Source organism: Platalea leucorodia (genome assembly GCF_965183815.1).
Source record: "Platalea leucorodia genome assembly, chromosome: Z".
NCBI classification, from domain to species: Eukaryota; Metazoa; Chordata; class Aves; order Pelecaniformes; family Threskiornithidae; genus Platalea; species Platalea leucorodia.
Window position 1 is genome coordinate 19504618 of NC_138858.1, and position 27435 is coordinate 19532052.

At 35.7% G+C, this 27435-nt stretch overlaps 1 protein-coding gene across 3 annotated transcripts in view; it reads left to right on the plus strand.

The window, feature by feature from the left end:
* The window catches only part of NDUFS4 (NADH:ubiquinone oxidoreductase subunit S4), a 56845-nt gene that overhangs the window by 26892 nt on the left and 2518 nt on the right, over positions 1 to 27435 (plus strand). Inside the window, exons 3-7 of one of the 3 annotated variants that reach the window (XR_014230733.1) lie at positions 13817 to 13989; positions 18240 to 18313; positions 22704 to 22807; positions 24090 to 24268; positions 25002 to 25121. Coding sequence is in view for 2 of the 3 variants with exons in the window: in XM_082336968.1 (XP_082193094.1) it covers positions 13817 to 13989; positions 18240 to 18313; positions 22704 to 22807 (351 nt within the window). In the remaining variant the exon portion in view is untranslated. Of the gene's footprint in view, positions 1 to 13816; positions 13990 to 18239; positions 18314 to 19365; positions 19435 to 22703; positions 22913 to 24089; positions 24269 to 25001; positions 25122 to 27435 lie in introns of those variants that run through there. The other 2 variants (XM_082336969.1, XM_082336968.1) reach the window with 2 other exon arrangements.

Genomic DNA, 27435 nt, shown 5'->3' on the forward strand with positions numbered 1-27435 from the left:
AGACTTTACTATAATAAACAGTGATAATACTGCAGCTCAAAATAAAATATACAAACAAGTGAAAAATAGCCTGGAATGATGAAACTTCTTCAAATCTCCATCTGATAGTCTACAATGCTGTGAAACAAGGGACATAGCAAATCAAGCTTTAACATGCTTTTTAAAGTGTGACCGTTGCTAGCAGCCTTTCCCAAGAACAGAGAGTATATAACATACTTTACTCTGAAAACCAAAGCAGTAATGTGTCATAAAATTACGTGCTAGACAGTGTGACATTGCATTTGAAGACTCTGCATAGGAGCTGTTTTTGCAACTTGGTGAAGAGAAACACTTGGCAAGTATGCATTTATTAAAGACAGCCTTACTAGATTTCCTTTTCTTGAAACTACTATTCATCCAAGAATTCTCCAAGCATTACTGCTGTGTTAGATAATAATGATATAGTGGATGTTCTATGTTTTGGTTTTTAAAAATGCTGTTAACCTCTTATGGGTTATTCCTTGAGGGTGAGTTCAAGCTGTTCTTAAAGAAACTTAACGGGATAAAAGAATTTAGAACAATCTTTTCTTCATTTAATCTACTCTAGATGCAGTATTTATTCAACTGGTTACCATAAAGGATTCAGTGCAAGACAGCATTCCTGTTTAGATGAATGTAACTTACAAATTTTTGTATGCCTTATATGTATGGCTCTGTGATAGGGAGTTGTCATATTCAAAGGGTGCAAGGTACCAGGATGGAAATAGGTGTGGGGGTTCAGACAGAGTTACCCCTTCCCTCCCCCTAACCCCAAATTTCTCACTTGTGGCTTGTATTCCTTCTGTTTATTTTGTTCTCTCAATTACATCAGCAGCTTGCATTTTGCTTCAGAATAATGAAAAATGAGTAAAAATGAATAAACCTGTTATGTAAAATAAGGTTAATAAAAGGTTTTTTTCCACCCTTTACTTTGCAGATATGTTTTGAGAAACAGTTTCTAGCTTTGGCCAAAATGGCCTTATGTATATGAAGCCTGTGATTTGGAGAAGTACTTTCTTCCATCACAGTTGTGTCAAGTAAGCAGGAGACCAGCTTATTTGAAGTATGTTGTACTTAGGATTCAAGATAAAAGTCGTTTGCTTGTGGTTTATAAGATATTTAATGCAGTATGTCTTGTCCTCTCTTTTCACTTCATCTACAATACTTAGTGTTTGGTTTGCATTCAGTTATCTGTGGTTGTGATGTTTGACACTTGAATGATACTAGTTTCCAACGTAGAAGGTGTTTAAGGTTTAAAACCACATTCTAGAATGATTTCAAAATTAAATGCATTCTTTCAATAAAAGTGAAATATTCAAGAGAGAAGACTGTTTGCAATTAAAATACATATACATCTACTTTAATAAAAGTGTCTAATTTAAGAGTGGACTTGCATAGGGTTAAATACTTAAAGACCTTTACTTTTTGTGGTCACTGATAGTTTATTTTTGCTGCATTTTTGCTGCAAAATATAAGCTATTAAAAAGTTCTTTTTCTATTGTCCCCCCGCCCCCCCCCCCCCCGACTAAGAAATACTACTCTGGGCAGGAAAAAAATGTCTTGGATAACTTTGTCAAGCAGCTAATGTGAAATGTAATAGTTAAAGTTTTTAATGATTTTGGGGATGGTGATAATCCTCCTCACTTTTTGTACACCATGCTGGTCTGCCAGAGCATATATTTATTTCTAAACATTGATTTTTTTTTTTTTTCCATTTAAATAATTTGGCAGCTGCTTAGTTTTGGCTGCTAGTTGCAATAAATACAGTGCAAGCTCAGGTGTAGGTGTGTGTGTAGTTACCAGATTATCTAGCTATGTACACATTTTCACTGCTGCAAATTCACTGTATTTTGCTATTTGGCAATTAAATCCTGCTTCAGTTGGAATATCCTAGCTCAGTTCAGCCTATACTGCTTGCTACAACTTGTTTCTGTAAGCAATTGTAGTTTGATGAAGCTTGCAGTGGTTTAGAAAACCTGGTTGGCTGGGTATTGGTAAAGAGCTTTCTGTAAGAATGTCTGTGGGCAACAAGTTACTCCCCATGATAAAGAATCTTTCTATAACTCTGACAGTCCAAGTAAAGGAATTGCCATCACCTTTAGCTGTCTTTTAAGAGCAATAAATATTGCTGTATTACTAAATTTCAGCTTGAGATAATTTTGTTTTTCAGTTTAGAAAACTACACATTTTGCAAGTAGCCCAGAACCTCATAGAAAGTGATACATAGCGTGTCAATGAGAGCAATTGCACTCTCATCCCTGTGTAGGTTTATTTTGGTTTTAGGATAGGGTAAAGGATTTGGATTTCTTTGTCTGAGCCTTTTGGTGCATGGTAGTGCTATCTCTGCTGGGTATTGGAAGGAGGAGTGTCTGAGATTGAGGTTACACAACCTTCTAACATCTCGAGTGTCTGTTTTGTCTGGGCTTCCTTCGCGCAACATTCTTGTGCAGAAATTTCAAGGCTTTAGTCTGGAGCACTGGGTCAAAGAATATGCCTCTTCGAAGGGTGTACGGGTGATTTTTTTTGTTTCATTACATCGTATTTCATTTTATATTAAAGATTACTGGTTTTGAAGAGCTTGCTATGATGGCTGCTCAGAACAAATTAAAGGAGTATCATTGTGCCATGTTTAGTTTGTCTGGCTTCCAAAGGATTATTTAACACGCAAATACTTGTTTGGTTTTGTAAGTCTAAATATGCAAGTAATGTTTCTAATCTGCTAGAAAGAACAAAAAAAAGCCATTGATCCAGTCTAGTAATGAACAGGAGCAATTTCATTTTTGTAGCTGTTTTGTTTATTAGTTTTGCTTTTTAGAGACTAGATAGTATTTTAATATTCTCATAAGACAATACCATTATCTGATCCTTTTCTAGAACACCTAAGTTATATCCCCTGTTATGAAATATTTCTTTAGATGACATGAATTCTTGTCCTGTCAGGAATAGTGAATAAACAATTCCTTGTACAGCACTTACTTTCATATTCAATCAAATGTGTCTTTCTGCATTTTTGTAGTATATCTTAAGTGATAGCTTTAAGACACAAATCCTAGCCTGACTAACAAAGTTCTATGTACAGACTTGAAAGCTATTTCTAGTCATGAAGTTCTAGCTGAATAATTTTATCAAGTCAGAAGGGAAAAGCTTTCCTTATCTGGAAAGCCCAGTAATCCTGTGGGAAACCTTGAACATCTTAGTCATGCTGCAAGAGGGCTTGGTGCTTCTTAAGTACTACCTCTTTCTACTCAGAAGATCGATGGTGAAATGGAACCAGATGCTCTTCCAGTTCTTGATGGCTTGTTTATGAGGTATCTTTGAACTACTTTCATGGCTGCTTTCTCAAATTAGGAATGTTAACCTGTGTTAAGTGGGGACATGGACCATGGAGAGAGCATATGATGTTCAGATCCAGAGTTTTAACATGCAATTTAGTTCTTGTATTGTGAAGCATGTACTGTACGGAAATTGCTCAATCTCGTATGTATCTTTTTGGCATGCTCCGTTCTATTCACTCCATAAAACCCATTGGCTTCTGTTTAGTGCAAAAGAAAATCTTTGCTTGATGGGGAAATAATTGTTACCCTGTTACCTGTTAGCCTGAAAACTGGGTTAACAAGTGAGAAGAAGCTGAGCTATAAGGAATTCCTACAAAATGGTGATAAGACATACCAAATACAATATTTTTTTAAAGATGTTACAATTATGTTGCAAATGTTTTAAAAAAATTAAGAATATGGTGAGTAATTCTGATTACAAACATCTGAAGTGGATAGTTTCTCCTTACAGATTAATTTTATAGATGTGCACTAGTTTCTCCTTACAGATTAATTTTATAGATGTGCACATACATTCATGTATAAAAATAAATAATGGTATTTTTCTGTATGGGCCAACATCATCATCATAAATCATATACTTTAAAGTTTTCACTGAGTAGCATGTTAATCAGGCTGAAGCTTTTTTAAGATTAAAATTGTAGTTTGCAGTAGTATTTTATTCTTCTGTTTTGTAATTTTTCTTAGGTACATTTTCTTAGGACCACATTTTTGTTGCCATGTCCACTCCATTTGAAAGCATTCTTGGGTCAACTAATTCTGGTTCTTTGATAAGTCAGAAGTTGAATATCTTCTTCTGTAATGTCTGTTTCCAATACAAATTCTTACTTTCATCACTGTTTAGTAAACACAATTGTACATTGTACTCTCCTTTGATTTTTTTTTTTTCCCCCACAGAAATAGAAAACTGAAAGGAAAGATGTAATGTATCGAGTTGAATTACTGAATTTAACTGGTGATGGATTTCTCTGTATTGTATCAGGAAGTATAAGGCCATGATTTCTGTCCTATAAATAACCTTAAAGGCCAAGCATATGAAGTCCAAAGCACAAATTACAGGGACAGTACAAATTACATATAGCACAAGCTAAAACCATTTTGTGAAGTAACACTAATACATTCTAGTTATAATTCAGCTTTTTGGAGAGAGACTGTAGAAAGCTTCCATTTTAACTAACCATATAGATAAATTTAAAGAAACCATTTTTGTTCAATGGTATTAAGCTGCATATTTTATTGATGATGTTGAAACAGTTGAAGCCCCATCAACCCTTCCCATCCCCACTAGGGAATAATGACTGTGTTACTGTTAGAAAAGAACCTTCTAAAACACATTTAAGGCTTAAAAGCTGTATGCACTAATTAACAAAATACAGTGAACATTTAAGCTGTTAATAGCCGCAACATCCCTGATGCATAGACCTTCAGTATGCTAACACTGCATAACAGTTCTCTATTGTGCATCTCTTTTAACGAGGGTAACTGTGTCAGTTCTTTTCTTGCTTCACTACCTGCTGTGTATGGAAATTATGTACACTATTTAGCACTTGCTTTCAACTCTTAAAGCCCATCCATATTACATAGAAGCATTACATCTTGCATTAGGGTAAGGGACAGCTTTTAACAGGTCTGGCTTCCTTGTAATTTCTTAAATGCAACTTTTCTTCTAAAAAGCATGCATCAACAGGGATTTTGCTCTAAATTTGCATTTCTTGATTGGGGATTTGCTTCTGGTTTTCTCCCCTATGTCTCACACCACTTATTACTATGTGGCAAAGACTCATTACAGACATCACTTTCTTTATAAAGGAGATGTAAAGAATAGAGAACATGCACCACAATGAAGGCAGGCATTGGCTTACATGAACTCAGGATTTCTCAATATTGTCCTTATTAGCAGACCATGTAGTAGTGTGACAGTATTGTCAAGTTAAACTTTAAAACACTACTTTTTGCTCTTTTTTCACCCCCCCCTTTTGATGAATGTCTTTTTTTAATAAACAAAAGCCTAAATAGTTTGTTAAATTTTAACCCTTAAAGTTAAATGGTGTTCCACAGCTACCATTAAATAGGGACTTAATAGGTGATTGGGAGGTGAAAGGAAAAGAACACCAGAATGCACGATAATGAAACTAAAAAAAAAAAATATTTTGGTATTCTTTGCTCTAGCTGCCAGCCCAGGGAGATTGTTAGCTAGTTAAAACTAAACCCACAATGGATGTTTCATATACTGTAGTGATAATCTTTCTTATGACTTCATCATAGGAAATCTTACTAGGGTTATCAAGTCTTACGAGTTTACTCTACATGCAAGTTTGAAATCAGGAGCTCAGACCTTAGGATTTCTGCTGTCCAGATGAGAGTATGAATTGGCCAAGGTGTTCCTGCTTCACAGCAGCGACTGTACTGCTAATGTGTAATTAGTGTCCCAGTTCACTGCTAGGCTCTGAATGTCATGCTCCTTTGGGTCTTTTGCAGCTTGAGCTGTAAGGGAGCTTTCCACAAAACTGAGAAAAGGCACCCCAGCCACACATTTAACACATATTAGACCCCTTTGGCTCCAAAGGCTGAAGATGATGAAACAAGTGGTGCCTGTGTTTGGGAACCTGCCTGGGCCTTATTTGGAGAATTTCTTAATGCGTACTTTAAAGGAAGCTTTGTAAGGTTTTCAAATGAGCATAAAGCAAATCAGAACTGTTAATTTTCTTGTTCCTGGGAGAATTCCTGAAAAACTTTATAAAATTTGCTTAAATCATATGCTTATGATTTATTTTGTAAATATGGGTAACTTTTAATGAATGTTAAAAATAACGACTTTACTAAAATGGGATCAGAAACACATTGAAAATACAGAAATTATTCCCAATGTGCAAGAGTAGCCTGAATTTTGGCTCTCACTTAAGATATGGAAGACACCACCTGGAGCTGCTGGTTGGGGCTTTGGGTTACCATTTTATAGACTGTAAGCTCAAGAGACATCTTTAGTGAACAATTCACCAAGATATTCTTGAAATACTGTGTTTAGCTTTGCAAGCCAGTCTTTTTATTGTGACTTATGCTAGGAGTATAACATAAGTAATCAGAACTGCAAACTGAATAAATTTTGTTTGAAAAAATATACCATCACGGAACTACAAGTGAACTACAATATACAATACTATTTATTTACATAATATTTACATATTTTATTTATTGTATACAATATACGATACTATTTATTTAATGGTATATACAAAATTGAACTAATCAGGGGAATTAGTACAAAGCTGTCTATTCTAGGTGGGCTCTAGCCGCTAGTACTTCTGTCTTCTTTCCTTTAAAGCTCCCTCCTTCCTGCTTTTTTTGTTTTCCAACTGAGAAATAGTATCTGTAAGAACAGTTGCTTATGGTAGTAAAGTAGTAGAGTGTTTCTGTAACTGTAAATTATTCTAAGAGGAATCAGATTATTTCAATTTTCAGTTATCTTCTTTCTTTTTCTAAATGCATGTAAACTAAGGCTGGCTCTCCTTTTATTTGAAAGTTTACAGTCTAAAAACTTTGCTGTAGTCTTATTCTTAACTAATTCATTTTTTTTACACATTTTTTAATCTGAGGATTGTGAAGTTCTTGTAGAATGCTTGAAAGTTGTGCGCTATAGAAAACTCTCTATTTTTAAATGCCTCGCAGGTAATAAAAAAAATCCCAGCCACTTGGGTCTGTAGAAGCAAAAGATTTACTTACATATGCTTTGAATGAGTTCTAGAAAGTATGTTCTCTCTAAATCTTACTGTATTACAAGAAAAAGTTTATAAGATCTGCTGTAAGTAATTCAGAGTTTTTTCCCACCTTGTTCAAGATAAGCATGTTGTTTATCATCTCCTCAGTTGAAAAAATGTCACAACCACAGTGAAGTCTCTGATGGCTACTAGTAGCAATATCAGTCTATTTTTGTGAAATGTATTGGACTCCCCTGACCACCCCTACTTTCCTCCATTTCATAATGATTTTCTTAATATCAGTCATATGGAGAAACTGCAAAGTGTAAAACCAGGTATTTGATTCCCCTTCTCTTTAATGTCATGATATTTACCCAGACAACATTTAGAAAACTAAGACATACCGTTACAGGAAAAAATTATGTTATTAATAATTAAACAATTGTTTTGTTTTGCTCTTTGAATTTTCTTGGCAGAAATACTATACTGAGGATGAAATACCCATCTGTGCTGAAAGTGGGACTTACGTGTTTCGAATGTTTCATTTTTAAATTTCTAAAATGTTGTTTACCTGTCCATCAAGAATTCAAGCTGAATGATAGGTATTTTTTGCACATTTCTCAAGAACAATGCCTCTCTGTTTTGAGGCTTATCAGGGCACGGAGAGGTGCAAAATCTGAGATTTTTGCGTTTATTTTTAGTATTATGATTTAAACCAACAAAAGCACAACTCAACAGCTTTTGCCATAACTTTTACCATTAATCACTTTTATAAATACAATCTTTCTATGACTTTTGCAGGAGGCAAATATGAATACAAAGTTTGGGATTGTAATGCAGGCTATAAGTAAAGTGTTTTAAGATGTGAAAGAAGGGTTGCTGAGGGGCAAGTTTTCTACTTACTAGTGTGAAGTCGTGTTCCAATTTGTAGAGAGCACCTGGGGTTTTTAGAAGTCCAATCAATTATTCCTGTTTACTCTTTCATCATGTTCTCTCAGAACAAATCCAAGTGACATTCGTTTAATGGTGTGTGGGATGTGTTGTGCCATTAGGTTTGTAGTATCTCATGCAAGCAGGATGGAATAATATTGGGCATGCAAAATATTGGGAAAGTGGACTGAGCCTTTGTGCCGTGGGATGACAGGGAAGTTCTCCAGGAGGTTTTGCAAAAACAGTGAATGCTTAGCCATTGTGGCTGTTAGAGTAGTATCTCCCCAGCTATGACATACAAACTGATGAACAGAATTTGCTGAAGCTAACAGCACTTGCAAATATTGGACTGTTTTGGATGCTGACGCCTCCTTTACATAGTGGCAGTCAGTAGTCTAAAAAGTATTATAACAGGCTTATGTTTATTCCAGTAATGTGACAATTTCTGCCTCCGTTAGACCTGCTTTTCAGCATATCCTTTTCTCTAGATCCAGTTTCTCTGTAGTGTTTTCTGCAAAACTGCCTATGGAAAGAGATTTTTTTAAAATAGAAGCCTTCATGCAATGATTATTGTTATTGAATCCTGTTTCCTGTTTACAATGTTTGGTTTTCTTTTTTAAAATATGGTTCTTTCACTGCTTTCCTCAACTTTATTAATGGTTATGCAGGGTGGTTAGATGGGAGAGCATGTTAGAAGTAACACCATGTTGTTCACAGATTACTGTGATGATGCAAAAAGATTGTGAAGCCTGAAAGAAAACTCTATTCTGTGTGATACAGAGTTTCCTAAGGGCAAATATGCTTTTTTCCCCTTGTTATGTCTGTAGCTGTTAGATAAATGTTGTCTGACCATGTTTTTAGTTCATTCTGCTCCATTTTTTCACTTACAATTTGCATAGTAGATTCTGTTCTTTTACATTTATTTCAAAAATACTGTATTGAAGTGTAGAAACATAAATGTTCTCATCCTGACTTACAGCCTAAGCAACTGAGCACACTAAATAAAAAGCTCCTTTCGCAGCAGCTATATTTTGTGAGTATTATGCAAGATGTTCTGTGCTTTGATATAACAGCTCCTAAAGAAAGTGCATTGCAACATGAATTTATAGCAAAACTTTATGCACTTAGTCTGGTAAAACATGTTGGGGGTGGGGAAGAGAGCAAGCTGTTGTAAACTCCTATAAAGTACAGAAAACTTCTACTTTCCCTCCTTTCTAACAAGTGTAAACTATTGAGGCTAAGTAGGTGGGGGAACCGGAAGTAATTACTAAGGCCAGTGGCATTTTTGCGGTTTAATAAAGGCAGAAACTAATTATTCAGTTTTTATTTAAGTGAAATGATGCCAAAAAGGAGGTTCCTGCAGGGCAGCTGCACCCCTTCAGTGTTACCCTAATTTACCACAGACACAACTGTCACAAACAGAACTTTTAAACTTGATATATAGCCACGAAAGTAAGGAGCCCTTTGTCTAGAGTGCATGCAGAAGAACTCTTTTATACAAATCAACCGGCAGATGACGGACAATGATGAAAATTTGATTCTTTGAAGTCATAATGTTCATTGAAATGTGTGAAATTCTGGTATTGAAAAGAGAGCGGCTAGCAAGACTCTAAATCCTGGGTGGTTGCTGGAAGCTTGCTGGGAGGTTTTTCTGTGTTTTGACATCAACTTCCCATTGCTTGTTCCCTGTTTCCTTTATTAAAAAAAAAAAGACTGGGGGATGCTAAACAGTAGATGGTTGATAGTGGTTATGTACAGTTTTTGTCTATGCGTGGAAAGAAATGTCATAGGAGAAACATGACACCTTTATGCACACCTGACCCATCTATGCAAAAACACTTGTTTTCAGAGACACTTTCAATCCTTTTGTCTCTTTCCCTTGAATAATAGAGTTCCATTTCTTGTCCCCTTTGGAATTTGTGCTATTAGTGGAGTACTTAGCAGGAAATTCTTATTTCCTTTAAAAGTCATCTTCATGCCAAATACTGCTTTCATTGACACTGCCTCTGTGAATAAGTTTTTCTCCTTGCTGTATAGCACATTTATTGTTTCTTACTACTCTTTCCAGAACACCTTTACCAGGCTTTCCACCATGACAAGTGTTCTTAGTGTGAGTTATAATAAAGACAAAACCTTCTCCTCATTTGTAAGCAATTTGATGTGATTTCTGCTGGTTTTAAAAAGTGTTTTGTCCCTTTCAGCGTATTCCAAGAAGAGCCAAAATGCCTCAAAATGAGGCAAAATTTGAATTTTTTTGAATTAAAAAAAAAAGTCAGAAGTTGTTTTAAAAAACAAACCCCTCTATATATATTAAGAAAAATAGAATGTCAGAATGCACCTTTTAGATGATAGCTTGTGTTAAAAATCTGAAGCAGGGTTGATAATCTTTAGTAAAGCAAACCTATACAGTTCACATCTCAAGTCTTTTATATTGTCACCTTATTATTTAGAATTTTGAATGCCGAACACCTCACTAATATTTTAATATGCTAATATAGCAAAATTCAGTAAGGAACACTTAAAAAAAAAAAAAAAAAAAAAAGAGATAGTAATGTGAAACCAGCTGTCAAAAACATCTTTGTTTTGGAAAGTTGGTTCACAGGTAGTTTCAATGAGAACTTGAACTCAGAACAAAGCACTGAAGACACAGTAAAGAGTTCAACCCAGTGCAGCGTAGTTCTTTTCAAGTATTATATTGTTTTAATGGCATCTTGGAGCGGGAGCTTTAGCCCATTGAAATGTCGCTTAAAGGACAGGTTCTTCTGTCACTAGCTGGAGCTGTGTGGATGAAATGATCACAATAGAGTGTTGTAATGCATTTTAAAAGTGTGAGAAATCAGTTTGTCTAGACTAAGAGTGCGCCTACAGGGAATAGGAATTTTAGAGCTTCTGTGCTCTTTAGGTGTCAAGTATGTGATAGATGCCAAGCCTTTTTATTCCATATCTTTGGCAACAGCTCAGCTATGCTACAGTACCTTACGTGTCTACAGCAAGCAAAAACAGTGATTTTATGTCAGGACAACTTGGGCTTCAGAATCCAGAAACTCATTGTCCTAACAACTGTCAGTTCAATTGCCAGCTTTAAAATGGGGGAGATACCAATAAACAATCGCTAGATTCCCAGAAGGCATGGAAACTTTAGCTATAATGAATCAAAGTATGAAGAGCTAACAACACCATGTAGATATTTTAGTTTCGGAAAGTAGGCAGGTTTTAGTTTTTGCCTTGAAAAGATTTTTAAGGGATGAATCCTATATTATTAGTGAAATAACTTTGATTTGGAGCCAACTGAGTACCCAAAAAAACATGGCTTGAAGGGACTTATGGTTTGTCTGGGGTTTGGGTTTTATTTTCATCCAGTTGAGCAAGTCTAGGCATTTCTTTCCTACAGTTACCTCATAAATATAGCATTTGCTGGGTTTTAATACTCTTTTTAGATTGTGTTCTGTATGCACTAATGTGTAGTATTTTTATGATTCTCTGATGTGAAGACTTCAAAAGAGGAAATTGTATATGTCCATAATGTTATTTAACATAGTATCTTGTTTTAATAATTCCAGATAATTCTGGAACAATTCAAAAACCTCTAAATCTGAAGCATAAATTTCATAATGGACATATGAGTTGCCGAGAATAATAATAGTAAAAAAAAATTTCATAATTTTGAGCTATTTTGAAGCTTGCGTATTTGGAGGTCTTTGATAACAAACACGGAATTTTTGCATGTAGCAGATTGTTTCAGAGGGGAAAAAGAAATTTTTTGTAAATATTCTTACATTTTCTCAGTAGGCATGTTCGTTAAATATAGAAATAAAGGCTAATGTAGTAGCCTATTCCTATAAACAGGCAAGCTGAAACATTGAAGCCCCACCAAACTTTACTGCAGGTAGAAAACCCTTCTTGTTAAACAAAGCACTTTGCCAATCCAAATAAGAAAACTTTAAGGTATTTCCTTCTAAAACTGTGGTTTAAGCTTCAGCAGTCAGAAATGCCAGTCTGTCAGGAGGCGTTTTACATACATGTTGCAACATTCCAGTGACTGGTGGTGTTTCTTTTTCATATCACTGCTAGAGTCATATTAAAAATAAACATTACTTGGTCGTAACAAAAGCATTTATAATAGAATTGTTAAGACATTTTGACAGTTTCTTTTGGTAGTCTGGGTAGAAATGTCAGAAGTTGGAAAATTAGTGTGCATGTTTGTTTGTTTCCCCTGCTGTTCTAATTGCAAATACAAGTAAAATGCTTTAAACTTTCTCCCTTGTGTAGTTTTGAGGGACTGATCTCCCAAAATTTACTTTCTGAAATAAAATGAAAAATGAGACTTGCTTCATTTCAAAGGATGATCTGGTGACAGCACCAAGAGCTTTTAAGTTTGCCACAAAACAAAACCCCATAAAGTTAGTAGCTACAGACATGTAAAGCCACGGAGTTTTATTTAAACTTGTTTGCCTTTTAATTCAAGTCGTAGCAGTACTGACAAAATGAGTTCAGTATGCCCAAAGTTGTGCTGCACTTTTTTTGGACCTTTACCAGTTTACTATTTGTTCCTGGAGAGAGGGGAGGGCAGGGAGGGAGACCAAGGAGCTCCCACTGGCCTTTTAAGTATGTAAGGAACAGGAGTAGTGTAGCATCCGTAGAGATGGATTTGATGTTTGATTTCACTCTTTACCAGGGTGAACTGACAGGTTAATTTTATGTAATTACTGTTTAGTTTTTAGCGAGAAAGTTCACTTTGATTATATCAGAAGCTGCTGAGAGTAATTTTTCACAGCAATTCTGGTGAGGTTTTTCCCTATCTTATTCTTTGTTAAAGTCAGTTAATGTTTTTAGGCTGGTTTTGTGATGCTTCAATTTTTATCTTTGTTAGGTTTATTTGTAGAGGGCTCACAAGCCAAGCCTTAGTAGAGGAGGGCATCCGACTACTGACTATATACAATGTTACAAGGCTTTTTTTTTTTTCTTTGAAGGTTGGAATCTCCTGAATCCTTTTGTCCTTCACAAAAATACTGAAGAATGTTACCAATATCAAATGTTCCTCTCTTGATCTTGAACATCAACAGAAGAATTGACTCTCAAAAGCTGATATGCATAGCTTGAAACATGACAAGGGGGTCAATTTTATGTAATAACTAATGGTTAGAAAAATAAGAGAGCTGAATTCTAGTACCTCCTCTGCAGTGTCAAACAATCAATAGATTATTGTTCGAAAGATAACCTCCTGCCTCTTCATTCATGCTAAGCATAGCTTCTTGAGTCAGCGTGGATTTTGGTGCCTCTTAATTATATGCAGACTTAAGCCCAAGTGAAAGCACTTACACTGCAGCACATAGTTAGCTGGCTAGGATTTTAGTGAATAGTCCTGTTCATATGAAGTTTAGACTCCTAATGGTAATGTAAAATTTTGGGATTTGTCGATGTTCCAGTCTGTGCTCTAATATTTTCTTTAAGGGAGAAAGAAGAGTTTATACATTTCTGCATTTGCTTTAGCTGGTGCAAGTTGGAGCAGTCCTGACTTTGCAGACGTGGTCAGAGGATGGAGGGAATGTCCTGTCTCTCCTGTGGTGCTAGCAGTTATGTAGCTGGGAGATGTTCAGGTTTAGGTAACTGATCCATGCGAAATCTAATTCAGCCAGTGGAAGCAGGATGATAGCACCCCCAACATATATTAGCTTCACTCTTACACAGCTGGACTCATAACATACTTTACTGCAATTTTTTTTTCTTTTTTTGTAACTTAAAAATAAAGCATGAATTATGTAAAAAGCATAAGCGGTATTATTTTACAAGCCTTTTACGTGAACCCTTTTTTAACAAGTTCCATTGTGTTTTTCATAGGATATCACTGCTTTAACTGGTGTTCCAGATGAGCACATCAAGACCAGAAAAGTTCACATTTTTGTTCCAGCACGTAATGCAATGCAGGCAGGAGTTAACAATACAAAGAAATGGAAGATGGAATTTGATAACAGAGAGCGCTGGGAGAACCCTTTAATGGGCTGGGCATCTACGTGAGTAGTTACTGAATTTGGAAATATTTTTCTTCTGTATTTGGCTCTTACTAATGATGTAAATTTTAAGTGTAAAATGTCCTTTCTACCTGTAAATCTACTTGGGTTTTAACAGTACTTCAAGTAAGTGGTTGGGTTTGTTAGTTGTATGATTAATGATCTGTTATGTTTAAAAGCAGATTTTAGCTCACAACATCATCTGGAAGAGTTTGGAAAAAGTGTTAACAACCAGAAATTTCAACTGTTACATTTGTGGTGATGTTACTGTATGGCAGCATCAGGGAAGGAAGGTTATTACTTACCTGAAGCAGTAAATCCTTTTCAGCTCTCAGTTGCATCTTTTAAATTTGGTTAAACATAAAACAACAATATTTAGCTTCTGAATTTATTTTTTTACAAAGTTTTATAAATATCCTGAAGATCTGAAATGAGGAGCCATAACTAATTTATAGAAAAAAACAAACCTATTTAAAATATTACACTTTGTTTCAATGTTGCTGATACTAGTAGTAAAAACTCTTAAACACAAAAATCCAGAAAAGTACTGATCTTAGCTGAATATGCTATAATTTGGAGATGTAGGTATAATTTGGATGCAGCTAATTTTTAATTCTTTTTTCCCTGTATAAATATACTACCTACATTTTACAGTGTGGTTAGAATTCCTGTAAACTCTAAGGACTATACCAGCAATTCTCGTAACAATATTGTAATTTTGATTTGAAGCTGTCTTGTTTGAGGCACATTCAGAAAAGTTACTTATTCTACATAAACAAAACTTAACCACTAAAAATTATTTTTCAAACTTCAGAAAGGATAAAGTGTATATTGAAAATGTCTGGCTGCAATCATATTAGCACTTATAATCAAAGTACACAAAATTCTATGAAAAAAACCTTCAAACCTTAAATACGAAATAATTTGAGCACGCACTTTTTGAGATTTATTAACATTCTAAATCCGGTCACAGAATTATTTTTTTTCCTTTTTTAAATTTATTTATAAAATAAATGTATCCAGAAATATTCATTCAAAATAACTCTGAAATCAAGTCTTCCTTTTATGTTGGTTTCCCATAAAAAACTGAGGAGGCTCACTACCTGTAACATCTTGGTTGTATTGGTATTGCAAAGCATTCGGGAAACCAAGGTCAACTATCATTAGATGAGGAAAAAATACTGAATATGAATTAAAATATTAGTTGTATTAAAATAGTCTATTAAAATACCTGTTTTAAAACTTGAAGCCTGTATGTAACAGTAGCCTCATCTTAAGCACATCCTGAGTTTTTTCACCATTTCGTCTTAAACATATTTAAGTTGCTGTTTCAGAGGATAAGATTTCAATGATTTAATACATGTGTGCCTTGGATGACTTGACTACTGCAAGCAGCTACTACATTTAGCAAGTAGTGGCCAAGTTGTTTCGCAGGGCCTAAATTAAGTGATAGACTGTGGACCAGCAATACACCTTTGCCTCCTGTCTTGTCGGCCCCCCCCCAAAAGTGTCTAGCCACTGAAGTATGGTCTATTTATACCACTGCACAAATTATAACACTGTAGCAGGTGCCAGTAACATCTGCTTTAGTTCAGGTTGAAATGAACTTTTCTTCTAATCGCCCTTTGCTTTTCAGCTGACTTTAACCTCCCCAGACAAATTATTTTCTGGGTGGAATTTTGCATGATCTCAGCCAAAACAGTGGCTTTTAACCTTTCTAACAGTTATAACCGTTTGTGCTAAATAAACCACCTACGAAAATGAGCCATGGTATTAAGGGTTTACCTGTATGTTAAATTGTTCTGGAGTGAGCTTATTGTGGGAATTGAAAAAGGAATGGCTGTTTTGAATGAATCCATCTCTGCATGCATTTTTATTTTAGGGTAGGGAAAGGAATATTTCCTGTGTAACCAAGTTCCAGGTAGGCCAAAAGCAAGTGCTGTGTTGAGAATTGACACTGCCAGTTCAAGGGTTTTGTAAACTAGTTTGTTCATTTTTTAAGGAATTCTCACAAAAACTATTGGTGGACATTCTGGAAATTTCAAATTACCATTCGACACCCAGATATGCCTAAGAAGAGTTTCTTCTCCTCAGATTTAATTTGTGCAAAGAACAGTTCTTAGAAGTTTTCCCATTTACTTTTGAATAATGTAATGGGATTAGTGGATTAGAGCCCTTTAGGGTCTAGGGATTAGAGCCCTTTTCCTCTGAACTCAATATACTTATTTACCTGTAGGTCTTTGCTGTATTTCTGTCATTGTACCAGTCTTGTTTGCTTTTTTGTTGTATTTGTTATTTCTTGGAAATAGTTGTTTTCAGTGAAAATCATCCAGTTGCATATCTAAATAAAATGGACCCATGGAATTTTTTTTTAATTGCGAGGTTTCATTACAGGAATGCCTATGGATAGTTCTTGAATACATCTTTTAATATAAAGCTGTAAACAGAGAAACATGGGAAATGCATGGTTTCCATTGTAGAAGATCTCATGAGAGAACAAAATGTGAAATCCCAGTTTGTAGTGACTGGTAAGACAGTTTAGGGCAGGCATAGGAAATCCTGCAGCACTGCTGTGGCTGACACTAACAGGACATCATGCTGGCCATCCTGAACTCCAGTTTGCTCACAGATTATCACAAACTTAAACACATGGATAGCTCATTTATGGAAAGAAATCAAAAAGCTCTATTTAGATTGGATGAAAGATGATCCCACATGAAAACAGAACAAATAATTTCTTCACAGTCCTCATTTCCAAGCTGCCTCTGTCCAGGAAGGTTTTCCCAAACTTGCAGTACTGAAAAGGCACCAGTCCCTAGCTACACTTCAGACTTAAACTTCTTTGTTCCCACTTAGTAGCGTTGAGAAGATTTTTCCAACCCCAGTCATGGAAGAGAAGAGTGATAAGCAAAAGTTGTCAGAGTATTGCAGTATATTTGGGTCACTTGATTCTCCACTGATCTTGTCACGGACTAATTCTTAGTTCCTAATTCTCCTTAATGCCTTTATAAGAGAAATCTTTAAATGTCTTTAAGACAGCCTGTCTTAGTGGCTTGCGAAAGTGTAATTTCTGCCTTTATCTTGTGTTTTTCTTTTTACTGGGGAATATATTGGATATATAGTGAACTCCATTTTTCCATGTCTACATCAGATAAAATTACATTGTTGTCTTTGCTGGAAGCTAGATTCCCCCTCTTGCCCTCCCCCTCCGCCAGTCACAGGCTTTGTCCTTTATTGTAGAGAGTTCAGTGTATCTTTGGTTGCTTTTTCTCTTCATTTACCCTTCTAGCTTCAAAGAGAGAACAGTTGAGAGGCAGCTCCTTCAATAGCTTCTTGCAATTTGGTCTTGTCTTCCTGGTTGTCTCCCAGGCTTGTGTGCAGTGTTCTCTCAGGGAAGTGTTATCTAATCATTGTGCTGCTACAGCTGGTATCTTATTTCTCTAAAAGTTTTGTAGATTAATTTTTAGAATGCTACTTTTTTTTATCCCTTGTCATTATTCTTAATTTGAGCTTATTTGGCAACACATAGGGCTGTTTGTTTTTTTAACTGAGATTTTAATTTGTTTCAAAAAGCTTTTTGCTGTTTGATTTTTTTTCAGAAATGCAGTTGAGGAATAGCTGATCATCTAAAACTAACCACTGTGTATTTAGTTAGCTAGCAGTTTGCGTTTCTGAGCTTCGTTTTCAGTGGTGGCCTGCCATCTGCTTGCTGTACTGGAATAATTTGTGGAGGTCATGTGACCTCAGCCAAAGCTGAACTGTTTAGTTTTTTTATGTACTTTTCAGTCTCTGATTAATTCCTGCTCTGCTCGCTTTGATATTCTGCTCTTTTCTGTATAAGGTTATTCTTCCCTTAGCTGCTCTACAGACTCCTGGTCTCCTTGAAATGTTAAAAATTACCTTAAGCCTCCTGATCTTCCAAGAAGAGAGGGACTACACAGCTTTAAAAGTTAAAAGATTGTTGCAGAGCTCTTATTATAACCTCAGCAGGTGGTTAGATATGTTTGTCTAATAAAAAACTTAAAACATTAATAACTGCAAGGAGTTTAACAGGCCAAAAGAGTGAAACAATACTCTGCAGAAAGTAAGTGTTAATCCTGGAAAGAATTAAAAATAAAGGGAATTTGAATGGCTTCTGAGGTGGTGTACTACAAAAAGTTGTGTAATAACAGCATTTGACTAGCATTTGAGATACAGATATAATTATTTTATGTTTCAAATGTGTTTAAAATTTGTCATCTGGTTTCTTACAGAGCTGATCCTTTATCCAACATGGTTCTTACTTTCTCTACTAAAGAAGATGCCATTGCCTTTGCTGAAAAAAATGGTATGCATTGTACATATTGAGTATGAGGGATTCAGCTTTCTATAGGCAATCTTGATCTCAAAGTATTAACAACAGAAAAATTACAGGATAAAGAACCTTCACTCTGTTCCACAAAATTGGTAGACCATAGTGCTCTACTTGAAGAAGAGGAAAATGGGGGGAGTATTTCTGAGGTGCTGAAGGAATTGAATCTAGGCCTTCCACTTTCTGGAAGAGTGTTCCAGCCTCTTAGCATTACTATTGCAATTCTTTTGCAAGTATCTGTGTTTTGAATGAGAACTGAGCCTTGCTCAGGTCTTGGAGGAAAATTAATATTAATACTTTAAGAGTGCCCCAGGCTGGGGGTCCCAGCCACATGGCAGTGGGATTTTTGCCTGAAGGCTTGACATGAGCATCTGACTTCTAGTTAAGGAAAGACTGTCAGAACCCTTGTGAATGTTTGATAATCAGAAAAACTAAAATTAAGTGACTACCAGGTAGGTATGTTGGACTTTAGTTTTGGCCATGTTGCAGGATGGATTTATCATAGAATCATAGGGTATCTCCAGTTGGAAGGGATCTATAAGGATCATCGAGTCCAACTCCTTGCTCCTCGCAGATCTACCTAAAACTAAACCATATGACTAAGTGCGTTGTCCAGACACTCCTTGAACTCTGATGGGGCTGGTGCCATGACCACTTCCCTGGGGAGCCTGTTCCAGGGACTGACCACCCTCTCAGTGAAGAACCTTTTCCTAATGTCCAATCTGACCTTCCCCTGATGCAGCTTTATTCTATCTCCTCATGTCCTGTCTGTGATCACCAGAGAGAGGAGGTCAGCACCTCCCCCTGCGCTGCCCCCCGTGAGGAAGGTGTAGATTGAGGAAGTTATACCTAACTCTTCCCAAGTACAATACTGAAGTCTAAACACTTACACTTGATGATTGTTCATATTTGAGAAATAGATAGTAGAAAAGCCGGTACCATTACTTAATATTTTTAATGCTAATGATGTATCAGAAGGACTGTATCTGTAAACTTACTTGCTTACTTAGGCTTGTGTCTTCTCACAGAATTATGGTACTGCAAGCAATATCCATAATCTGAGCCTTTTGAATATTCAGCAGTCCTTTTATGTGTTGGTATGAATTTTTCGCTGCCTTTTTTTTTCTTTTTTTTTTTTTTTTTATCAGTTTCATTTTTCTTGAAGAGTTAGGCTTGATGCTTAGTGCTCAGGGATGTGAGGAAGATTATTTACACTGGGTTAAAGCCAGGAATAATGCACATGGAGTGTAAGCTTCTTCAGAAGCCTTCCCTGTGGTCTACAGCTTTCAACTATATTTAGTCTGCAGTAAATAGATAGTCAAGTTTCTTGGTCAGACCAAATTGTGCAGAGTTGATAGATGACTTATGTTGTACACACAAAAAACAGGGTAAGTCCATTAACTTATACAATTAAGAAGCTAAACCATTTTATGTGTAGTTTATTTGCACTTTTTAATGGTAAAGACTAATATTTAATTCCTCTGTTCCTCTTTGAGTGGATTTTTTTAACTTAATAGTCTTAATTTTATTGACAAATAAATTGTATTCACTAAGAAATTAATAGGATCATCATATTTGCATTGGATATACCAATTACTGTGCAATTTTAATAGTATTTTGTAATGTTTTATGAACAAATATGAAATTTGGGAGAATCTGGTGTTGCTTTACTTATGCTTCTGTATTGTTCATGCTATTTCTGTTCTTTGGGAAATTCAGCCTGCAAGAGAGAGAAGCTGAGTCCTGGCCTATATATCACTATATTAATGAGCTACTTACATTATCTCTTTGGACACATTATATTTTGTCCTTTCAAAATGCAGATTGAAGTGAAATACTTGATTTGTTCAGTGAAGGAAGTTTAGGCCTTCACTGAACTATTAATGAATCTCCATTGTGCTGGAAAACTACAAAGAAATTCTACCAACTAAACTAAGGCTGTGACTTAGTATTAACGTTATTAGTTCAATATTTACTTCGCTTGCACCCTTCATTTTACCATAATTGAGATGTGGCAGACTTTTCTGCGGATGGTGGCTTGCCTAAATTATTACTCCAGTTTTATTTAAGGTGGCTTAGTTTTATGCGTATGATATATGCATAATATTTTCTGTAGTAATAGCTTCAGTATCAGATGTGGCTGGAAATATAAATTTCTCAATATTTAGTTCTGCTTTTAGAAAGAAATGAGAACCTTAGGCACACATTTACAATGAAACTTAGCTTCCAGACTGAGGTGTTACTGAAACATGTTTAAGTCTAGGAACACAAATATTTACCTCTCTGCCCTTCCCATATGAACTGCCCAAGTTTTCCATTACAAAATTCCCTAAGAACATCCTTTTATTTCTGCAAACCCTAGATATTGCAGGTATTTTGATATGATTGTGAAACCTGAGAGTTCTTTCTCACCTTAGTACTTCAGGAACCCAAGGCAAGTTATCTTTCTGCATAGCCCATCTGATGTGTTTTCTAATGTAGGAATAAGAGCACTGAATACAGTAACGGCAGAGATCTCTCTCTGAAATATGACAGCTGAGGATGGTCTGAAATCAACGCAAGGAGGAAACACTTGTAACTGGATGAAGCTAAAAGTTTAGCCTGTTGACCTAAACTCTTTTTTGTCCTGTCCGACATCACCGAGGCAGTTGTTTAAAAACATACAGCTTTAGTAACAAGACCAGAGAGTTTTCTACTCCACAATAACCTTTAGTCAGGTGATGAGAGTGTTCTTCCAGAGATGATGAAATCTGCTTTCTATCCACTTGGCTTGTATGGCAGGGTTCTGGGCGAGAATAACCTCCCCCACCATTGTGGTATTTTTACAAAAGTGACCTCTGCTCTCTGTCATGAACAACTGAAGGTGCCTAACTCAAGGAGGCTGTTCCAGAGTGTGAAATCTTATCACATATAGTGGCCTCTTGCAATACAAAGTTAGATGTAACTAACTTTGTGGATTTTGGATAGCTATGGCAGCCCGAGTCGTTGTGCTGGCAGTTGTGAATCTCTTGGAGGCACTTGGCTCCTCTCTATCTAGTGTATAAAAAGATGAAGTAATAACTTGGGGCTGTAGATTCCATCCCAGCAGCCAAGTGCCTCAAAGTTAGGTGTTATAGTGCTGAATGTTGCAATACCAAAGTCTGTCTCTGGATCTAGTTCTGGCTGTTTACTCAAGCTTGTATTTTTAATCAGAACAGGAGGCAAAAGCCAGTGCTCTCACAGATGGAAAGAATATGTTTTTAAAACCTCTATTCCAGTATTTCTTACGGAGAATAGTAAATTGAAAATTAACGTTCAGCCTAATAAACATGAATAAAATGTTTGTGTAACATTTGTGAATACACAAAATTAAGGCACAGTGACATGACAATTTCTGTATGTTATGGAACATGTTTTGATGTGTAGATATGTCTTGAGTGTTTTCTGTGACCATTGTAAATATAAAAATTCAGATATATGTTAAACCTTTTAGGACTTAGCAAATTTTTGTTTTAAAACTAAGGAAGACAAGTATCATCTTATTAGTATCTGCTAAAACTGCATACTTAACCACTTCTAGCTTCAGCTCAGGTATCTCAAATTTGAGTGAAATGTTGCAGCTAAAGAGACCAAACTTTGGAATACTGAGTGCTGCCCTGGCAACTTTCCAGGCACCTGGAGGCTGCAACCAATTTGCATTTTGATTTACATAAACACTAATGTCTCCACCTCCTCTTTTCTGACATTTTTTAGCATTTCTTTTGCTTAACTATCACATAATTTACTTGTCTTCTATCACTTCATTCCCTTTTCTTTTAGTCCTAATTTTTTATGTTCTTATAAAAATGTTAAGTATTAAACTCCTTTCTAATGCTGCAGGTTTTTTTTTGCTCTTCCTTTCTTCGGTCCTCCCACCCTTCTTTTTTCACTAGCTTTCCAAGGTCTTGGTTCTCTCCCAGTCTTTGGGATTGATCTTCTGTATGCTATTTTTTTCCACATTTCCTTATCTTTATTTTCATTTCCTGTCCCAGCATACACAAAGCCTTAGTGCTGCTGTGGTGCTATGGAGTTGTGGAGCCATGAACTTGCAGGACAGTCAAGTGTTCCCTTTTGAGCTTTTCACTGATGACTGTCAAGTTTTTTGCAGGAATAAAGAAAATGGAGTTATGTAGTATGTAGTCTTATCAACTGAGAGAACGGGCATATGTCACATCTATGGCATTTCAGTATCCTCTGCTGCCAGTAACAAAGGATGGCTAGTGGATGCCTACACGGAGAAAAATATATTAAAAGATTTAAGTTGCATTTGCTCTGTATTGTATGCTGAGAATATTTAGAATTCTCTTTGTTTCTCGTCTCCCCCCCCCATTTCCCCTGTAACCTCCAGGCTGGAGCTATGACGTCGAAGAGAAGAAGATTCAAAAACCTAAATCCAAGTCTTATGGTGCAAACTTTTCTTGGAACAAAAGAACAAGGGTGTCTACAAAATAGGTTGGCATTGGCTGTCTGACTGTGAATAAAGTCAGCTGTGCTATATTTATAGTCTATGTATAATACATCTCTTAATCTCCTAATAAATTTGACCTTTAAACTACAGATGCATCTTGTGATGTCTATTTAAAATGTTTTTGATGTCTCCAATTGAACCTGTTACAAACTTCCCTATAAATAGAGGAGATTTGGAGTGTTCATACTTCTAAAAAATTGCTGTACTAGGAATCTATCAAAAGGAATGTTTGAAATCAGCTGCAACTTTAAAGATTACGGTTTATCTTTGATGGTAATTTTATATTCATTATCTTGTTTAAACTTATCAGCCTTGCATATCCAAATTCTCTCAAGAGAGGCTGGGTTTTTTTCTTTCTATACACAAGAAGTTTGTCAATTGAAGAGCAGCGTATGTTATATAAAACTTAACATTTGAGTGTAACTCAAGACTGTTCTGTACAAATGTATATTATATAACCTCCGTTCTGCCCAAACTGATATTGTCATTATTCCAGAAGCATTCATGACTGGAATAGAAAGCACTGGTTTTTGTATTGGATATGGGGGAGGTTTAGTCCAAAAGACTGAGATTGCAATTGTTTCTCTGTGATGTTCTTCAAAATTGAAACTAAGCCAGCTAAATATTCACAAATTAAGTCAGAAGAGTGTCGGGTGCCTCACACAGCATCAGCATATACTAATTACATAATTATAGTTCTATTTTTTTTTTTATTGCGAGTTACCTGTGTATCTGCATTGAGGTTTCCTGTTGCTTAACAAAAGATGTGGTGATAGCATCTCAGCCTTAACATTAAATATATAGCCTAAACTCAGTTTGTCTTACATGACATTAAATCATTAATTTTAATAATGCATAATATTATGATTGGAATCCTTGGTTATAGATCTGTGGCTTTTGATTTATTCACTTTAACTTTTACTTAACAAATTGAGAGATCAACACATGATCAGTGAAATCTATTACAAATTGGGGGAGGGTACACCTTTTTCATATGCAACTGAGAGTTTTATCCCAACTGTCACAAAAGAAACAGTTGAGACAGCTCTCTCCACATAGATCTAAAGAATGGTATAAGTGCTATGCACTGAATTCTAGCTAAAAGAAGGCATAAAACTACCTTGTTTTGCCCAGATTTGATTATATTTTTGTTTCACTTTTAACCAGCTGCCCTATATGCTGGCTAACATTTGTTTAAAGCATTGTTTTTGACCCAGTTTCAGTGTAATCAACCAGTTGGCTTATGTCGCTATTTTCCTATCACAGACAAGAACTGTTACCCCGATTCATCTTCCTATTGAATTTTGAATGCTGCATTGTGCAGTGGAGCCTAAAGTCCTTCAGGACCGTGAAAGTGCACCAAACTGGAATCTTAACAGTCCAGAATCTACTGCATCTCTTTGTATTCCGGCTAAGCCTAATATGCTGATCTTACTAAGGAGACGGTAATAAGAAAAGCCATTTGTTGGGTTTGGGTTTTTTTTTCCTGTCTTTTACAAGTGAAGATCAGCAAGATCTTAATTTAATGGTCTTCAAGCTTTATAAGATTGTCAACGTTATAATTGAGAAGTACTTGGATATCTAATGCAGCAAATGCACAGCTTGGTTTTTGAAATAATGTAGTCCAGGGAAATGACTGATAAATGGTAGATACCTTACATTATCTTTGGACACCTAATATATGAAATTGCTGTATGTTAATGTATACTACTTGTAACTAGAATCAGTTTCATATAGAGCACATGTTCTTTTTTTTTGTTTCTCCTGCTAAGATAATGGAAATACTCAAAGGAGAACTCGTTAAGTCGCCTTCCCTTCCCGGGGAAGAGAGCTTTTTCTTTTTTTGCTTTTTTTTTTTTTTTTTTAAAATGCATATGTTTATTATAATTCTGTACTGTGCACCCCACCTTGAAGTCTTTAAGTCATGTTTGAGCCCAGACCTTCTTTTCCTTCTATCACTTTCCTAGGACTTTGAATTTTTTCTCCTGTTAGATGGCTTCTTAAGAATGCGCATGCTGACAATGGAAGAGTTGATTATTGTCACTGTACTCTTCAAACCCTAGAAATGAAATTGAGGGGAAGAGCTTGCAGAGGACCAGTGCCAACAGGAATATATTTTAGAGATCAAAAAATATCTCCTAGATACTAAACTTCCTTACCCTTTCATTAATTTATCAGAATACTACAGCACTAGGCTGGAACTGAAATTGTACAAGATGATCTGACCGTCTTCAGTACCTTCAGAAGTGAATATTTCATTGGTGAACTCCAGCTTCTATCTACACTATGTTATGACAGGTAAAATTGCTCCCAAATCTAGAATATGTCAAAACAAAAGGCACAATAGGTAAACTACTGTAATTAGGTTTTTTAGTATCCTCAACCGTTGATCTGAAAATGCAAATCTAAAGAGATTTTGAGGATGCAAGGCTAATACAAATGCTGAATGAAATTATAGATTCATCTTGGTGGTAGATGTAGTTGTGCTGCATCCAACTAATCAAAGCTTTTCATGGCAGTAATATTTCAAACATCTGGAAGTATCAAAATCATTAAATGAGGAAAGAAAAAGTTTAAAGCTCCCAAACAAATAGAACATGTTCTTCACCCAGTGGGATTTGCATGCATCTGAGGTATCTTACCACCTTACATGGCAATAACAACCAAAAGAGTAATAAAGAATTACAAGACAGTTGCATGCCAGCATTGCAGAGGAGCCTTACATAGATACTACATTTACAATCTTTCATTGAGCTGTGTAGATTTGAAAGGTTTTCTTTACAGTTTTGTAGCTTCCATTATTGTGGAAAGTCTTATGCAAAAAATTAACGGGCTGATCTCAAGTAGTTTACACTCAGACTTGCGTAGATACATTGTGTGAAGTTCTGGAGGCAGAGTTCTGCTACTGGACAAAGTCCGGTACTGGTCCATAGTACCACTAGTTTTCTGAAAAAGGCTTATTATCTGTCATTGCTGTCTCAGCCAGCTACATGTCACAATAAGAGCTGGATTATTCCTGTCAAGTCTGGGAGAAAGTTCCTTCTTCTAAGAAAGACACAACATCATAATCTTTTTCCTCCCATATGCTACTACTTTTACTCGCAACAGCTCTACAAGCTTTTACTCGCATCAGCTCTTTTTTTTTTTTTTTTTTTTCTTTTTTCTCTCATATCCTTTGACCACATGAAAATTTTCCTACATGAGTTTGGAAAGGTTGGCCACTCCGGTACTAGAATTTCTGTTTAAAACCAGGAATGTTTTGGTGAAATTTTAACTTTACTAATAAACCCCCTTTTTTTCATTTTACCCCACATTTGCATTTCCTCGTTCCTGCCACTTTTTCTCCAAGTTCCTTGCAATGAATTCTGTTCTGTTAAATGTATGCCTGTTTACATCAATTCAGTGATGACCCACATAAAAACAAACCAACCCTGTTCAGCTGTCTTCTGAATGCTCAGAGTGGTCCTAATATTTATATTTTATGGCATTTCTTTTACCTAAGCCAAATTGAAATGCTGGAAGTAAATGCTCCTCATTCTACTGCTGACTACAGATAACAGTATCTACTTTGCAGTATAGGACTCCCTACAAAATGTGGGTGCATACCTATGAACACTTGGATATATTTTGCATAGTTCTGTTGTGATAAAATGACATTTCCAGGATACCAAGTTATTTTGAAGATTGGCAGCATTCGTAATTCCAGTGAACAATCTTTTTATTATAACAAATGCCCTGCAACTCTCAAAATCATGATGTTGTAAAGGAACCTAAAGACTGTCAGGAAACTAAAAGCACAGTTTCAGATTTCTAGCAGTGTGTTCCTTAACTGTGCAGTTTGATGGATAATTTAAAACAAATCAGACTATTAAGTGATACTATGAAATGGAAAATTTAATTACCCTTATCTGCAAAGTTTTGTCATGTGGTAGAAAAGGAGAAGCTAATTTGGACTAATTTTAGCTTTTGCCTGTAATTTCACACCAGGAACTTGTGTAGTTTGGTTTTACCAGAGATAACAGTTACCTGACCGTATGTTTGGTTACTGGGCATGCCAACATATTTTGTTACTCCAAAAAGAAAAAAAGTGCAAGTAAAGAAACCTGAAATAACCTAAAAAAATAATTTTAGGAAGTTGTAAGTTATGGTATGTCTGATCAGGCAGCTTGCTTTGATAAGTCCTTGTTCTTATTCCTAAATTCTGAGAGAGATTTATTTTTACTTGGTACTTCATTAATGCTGGAGTATATCGCCAACATCACAAGATTGCTGGAATAAATGTGCCTACAGCAACCTAATAGAACAAAAAGAAAGGCAAATTATTTTGAAATGGTATTAAAATGTCTGTTTCAGTTGGATTTAAAATATTGATTCTTCACATCCACATTCACCATGAGGGAACGTAGAAAGGTCCCTGGCTTGAACCCTTCCTGCACAGAAAACGTGAATGAAAACCTTTTTGGATAAGTTGATTAGAATAAATACAAAGGTCGGACAGTAGTCTGGTGAGAGTCCTGAAGGAATTCAAATTTGAAACCATATAATTATTATCTGTGGCTTAAACATCTTGCTTAAAACTCTACCTGAATAATAGGTGACAGGTTTTGGTTTA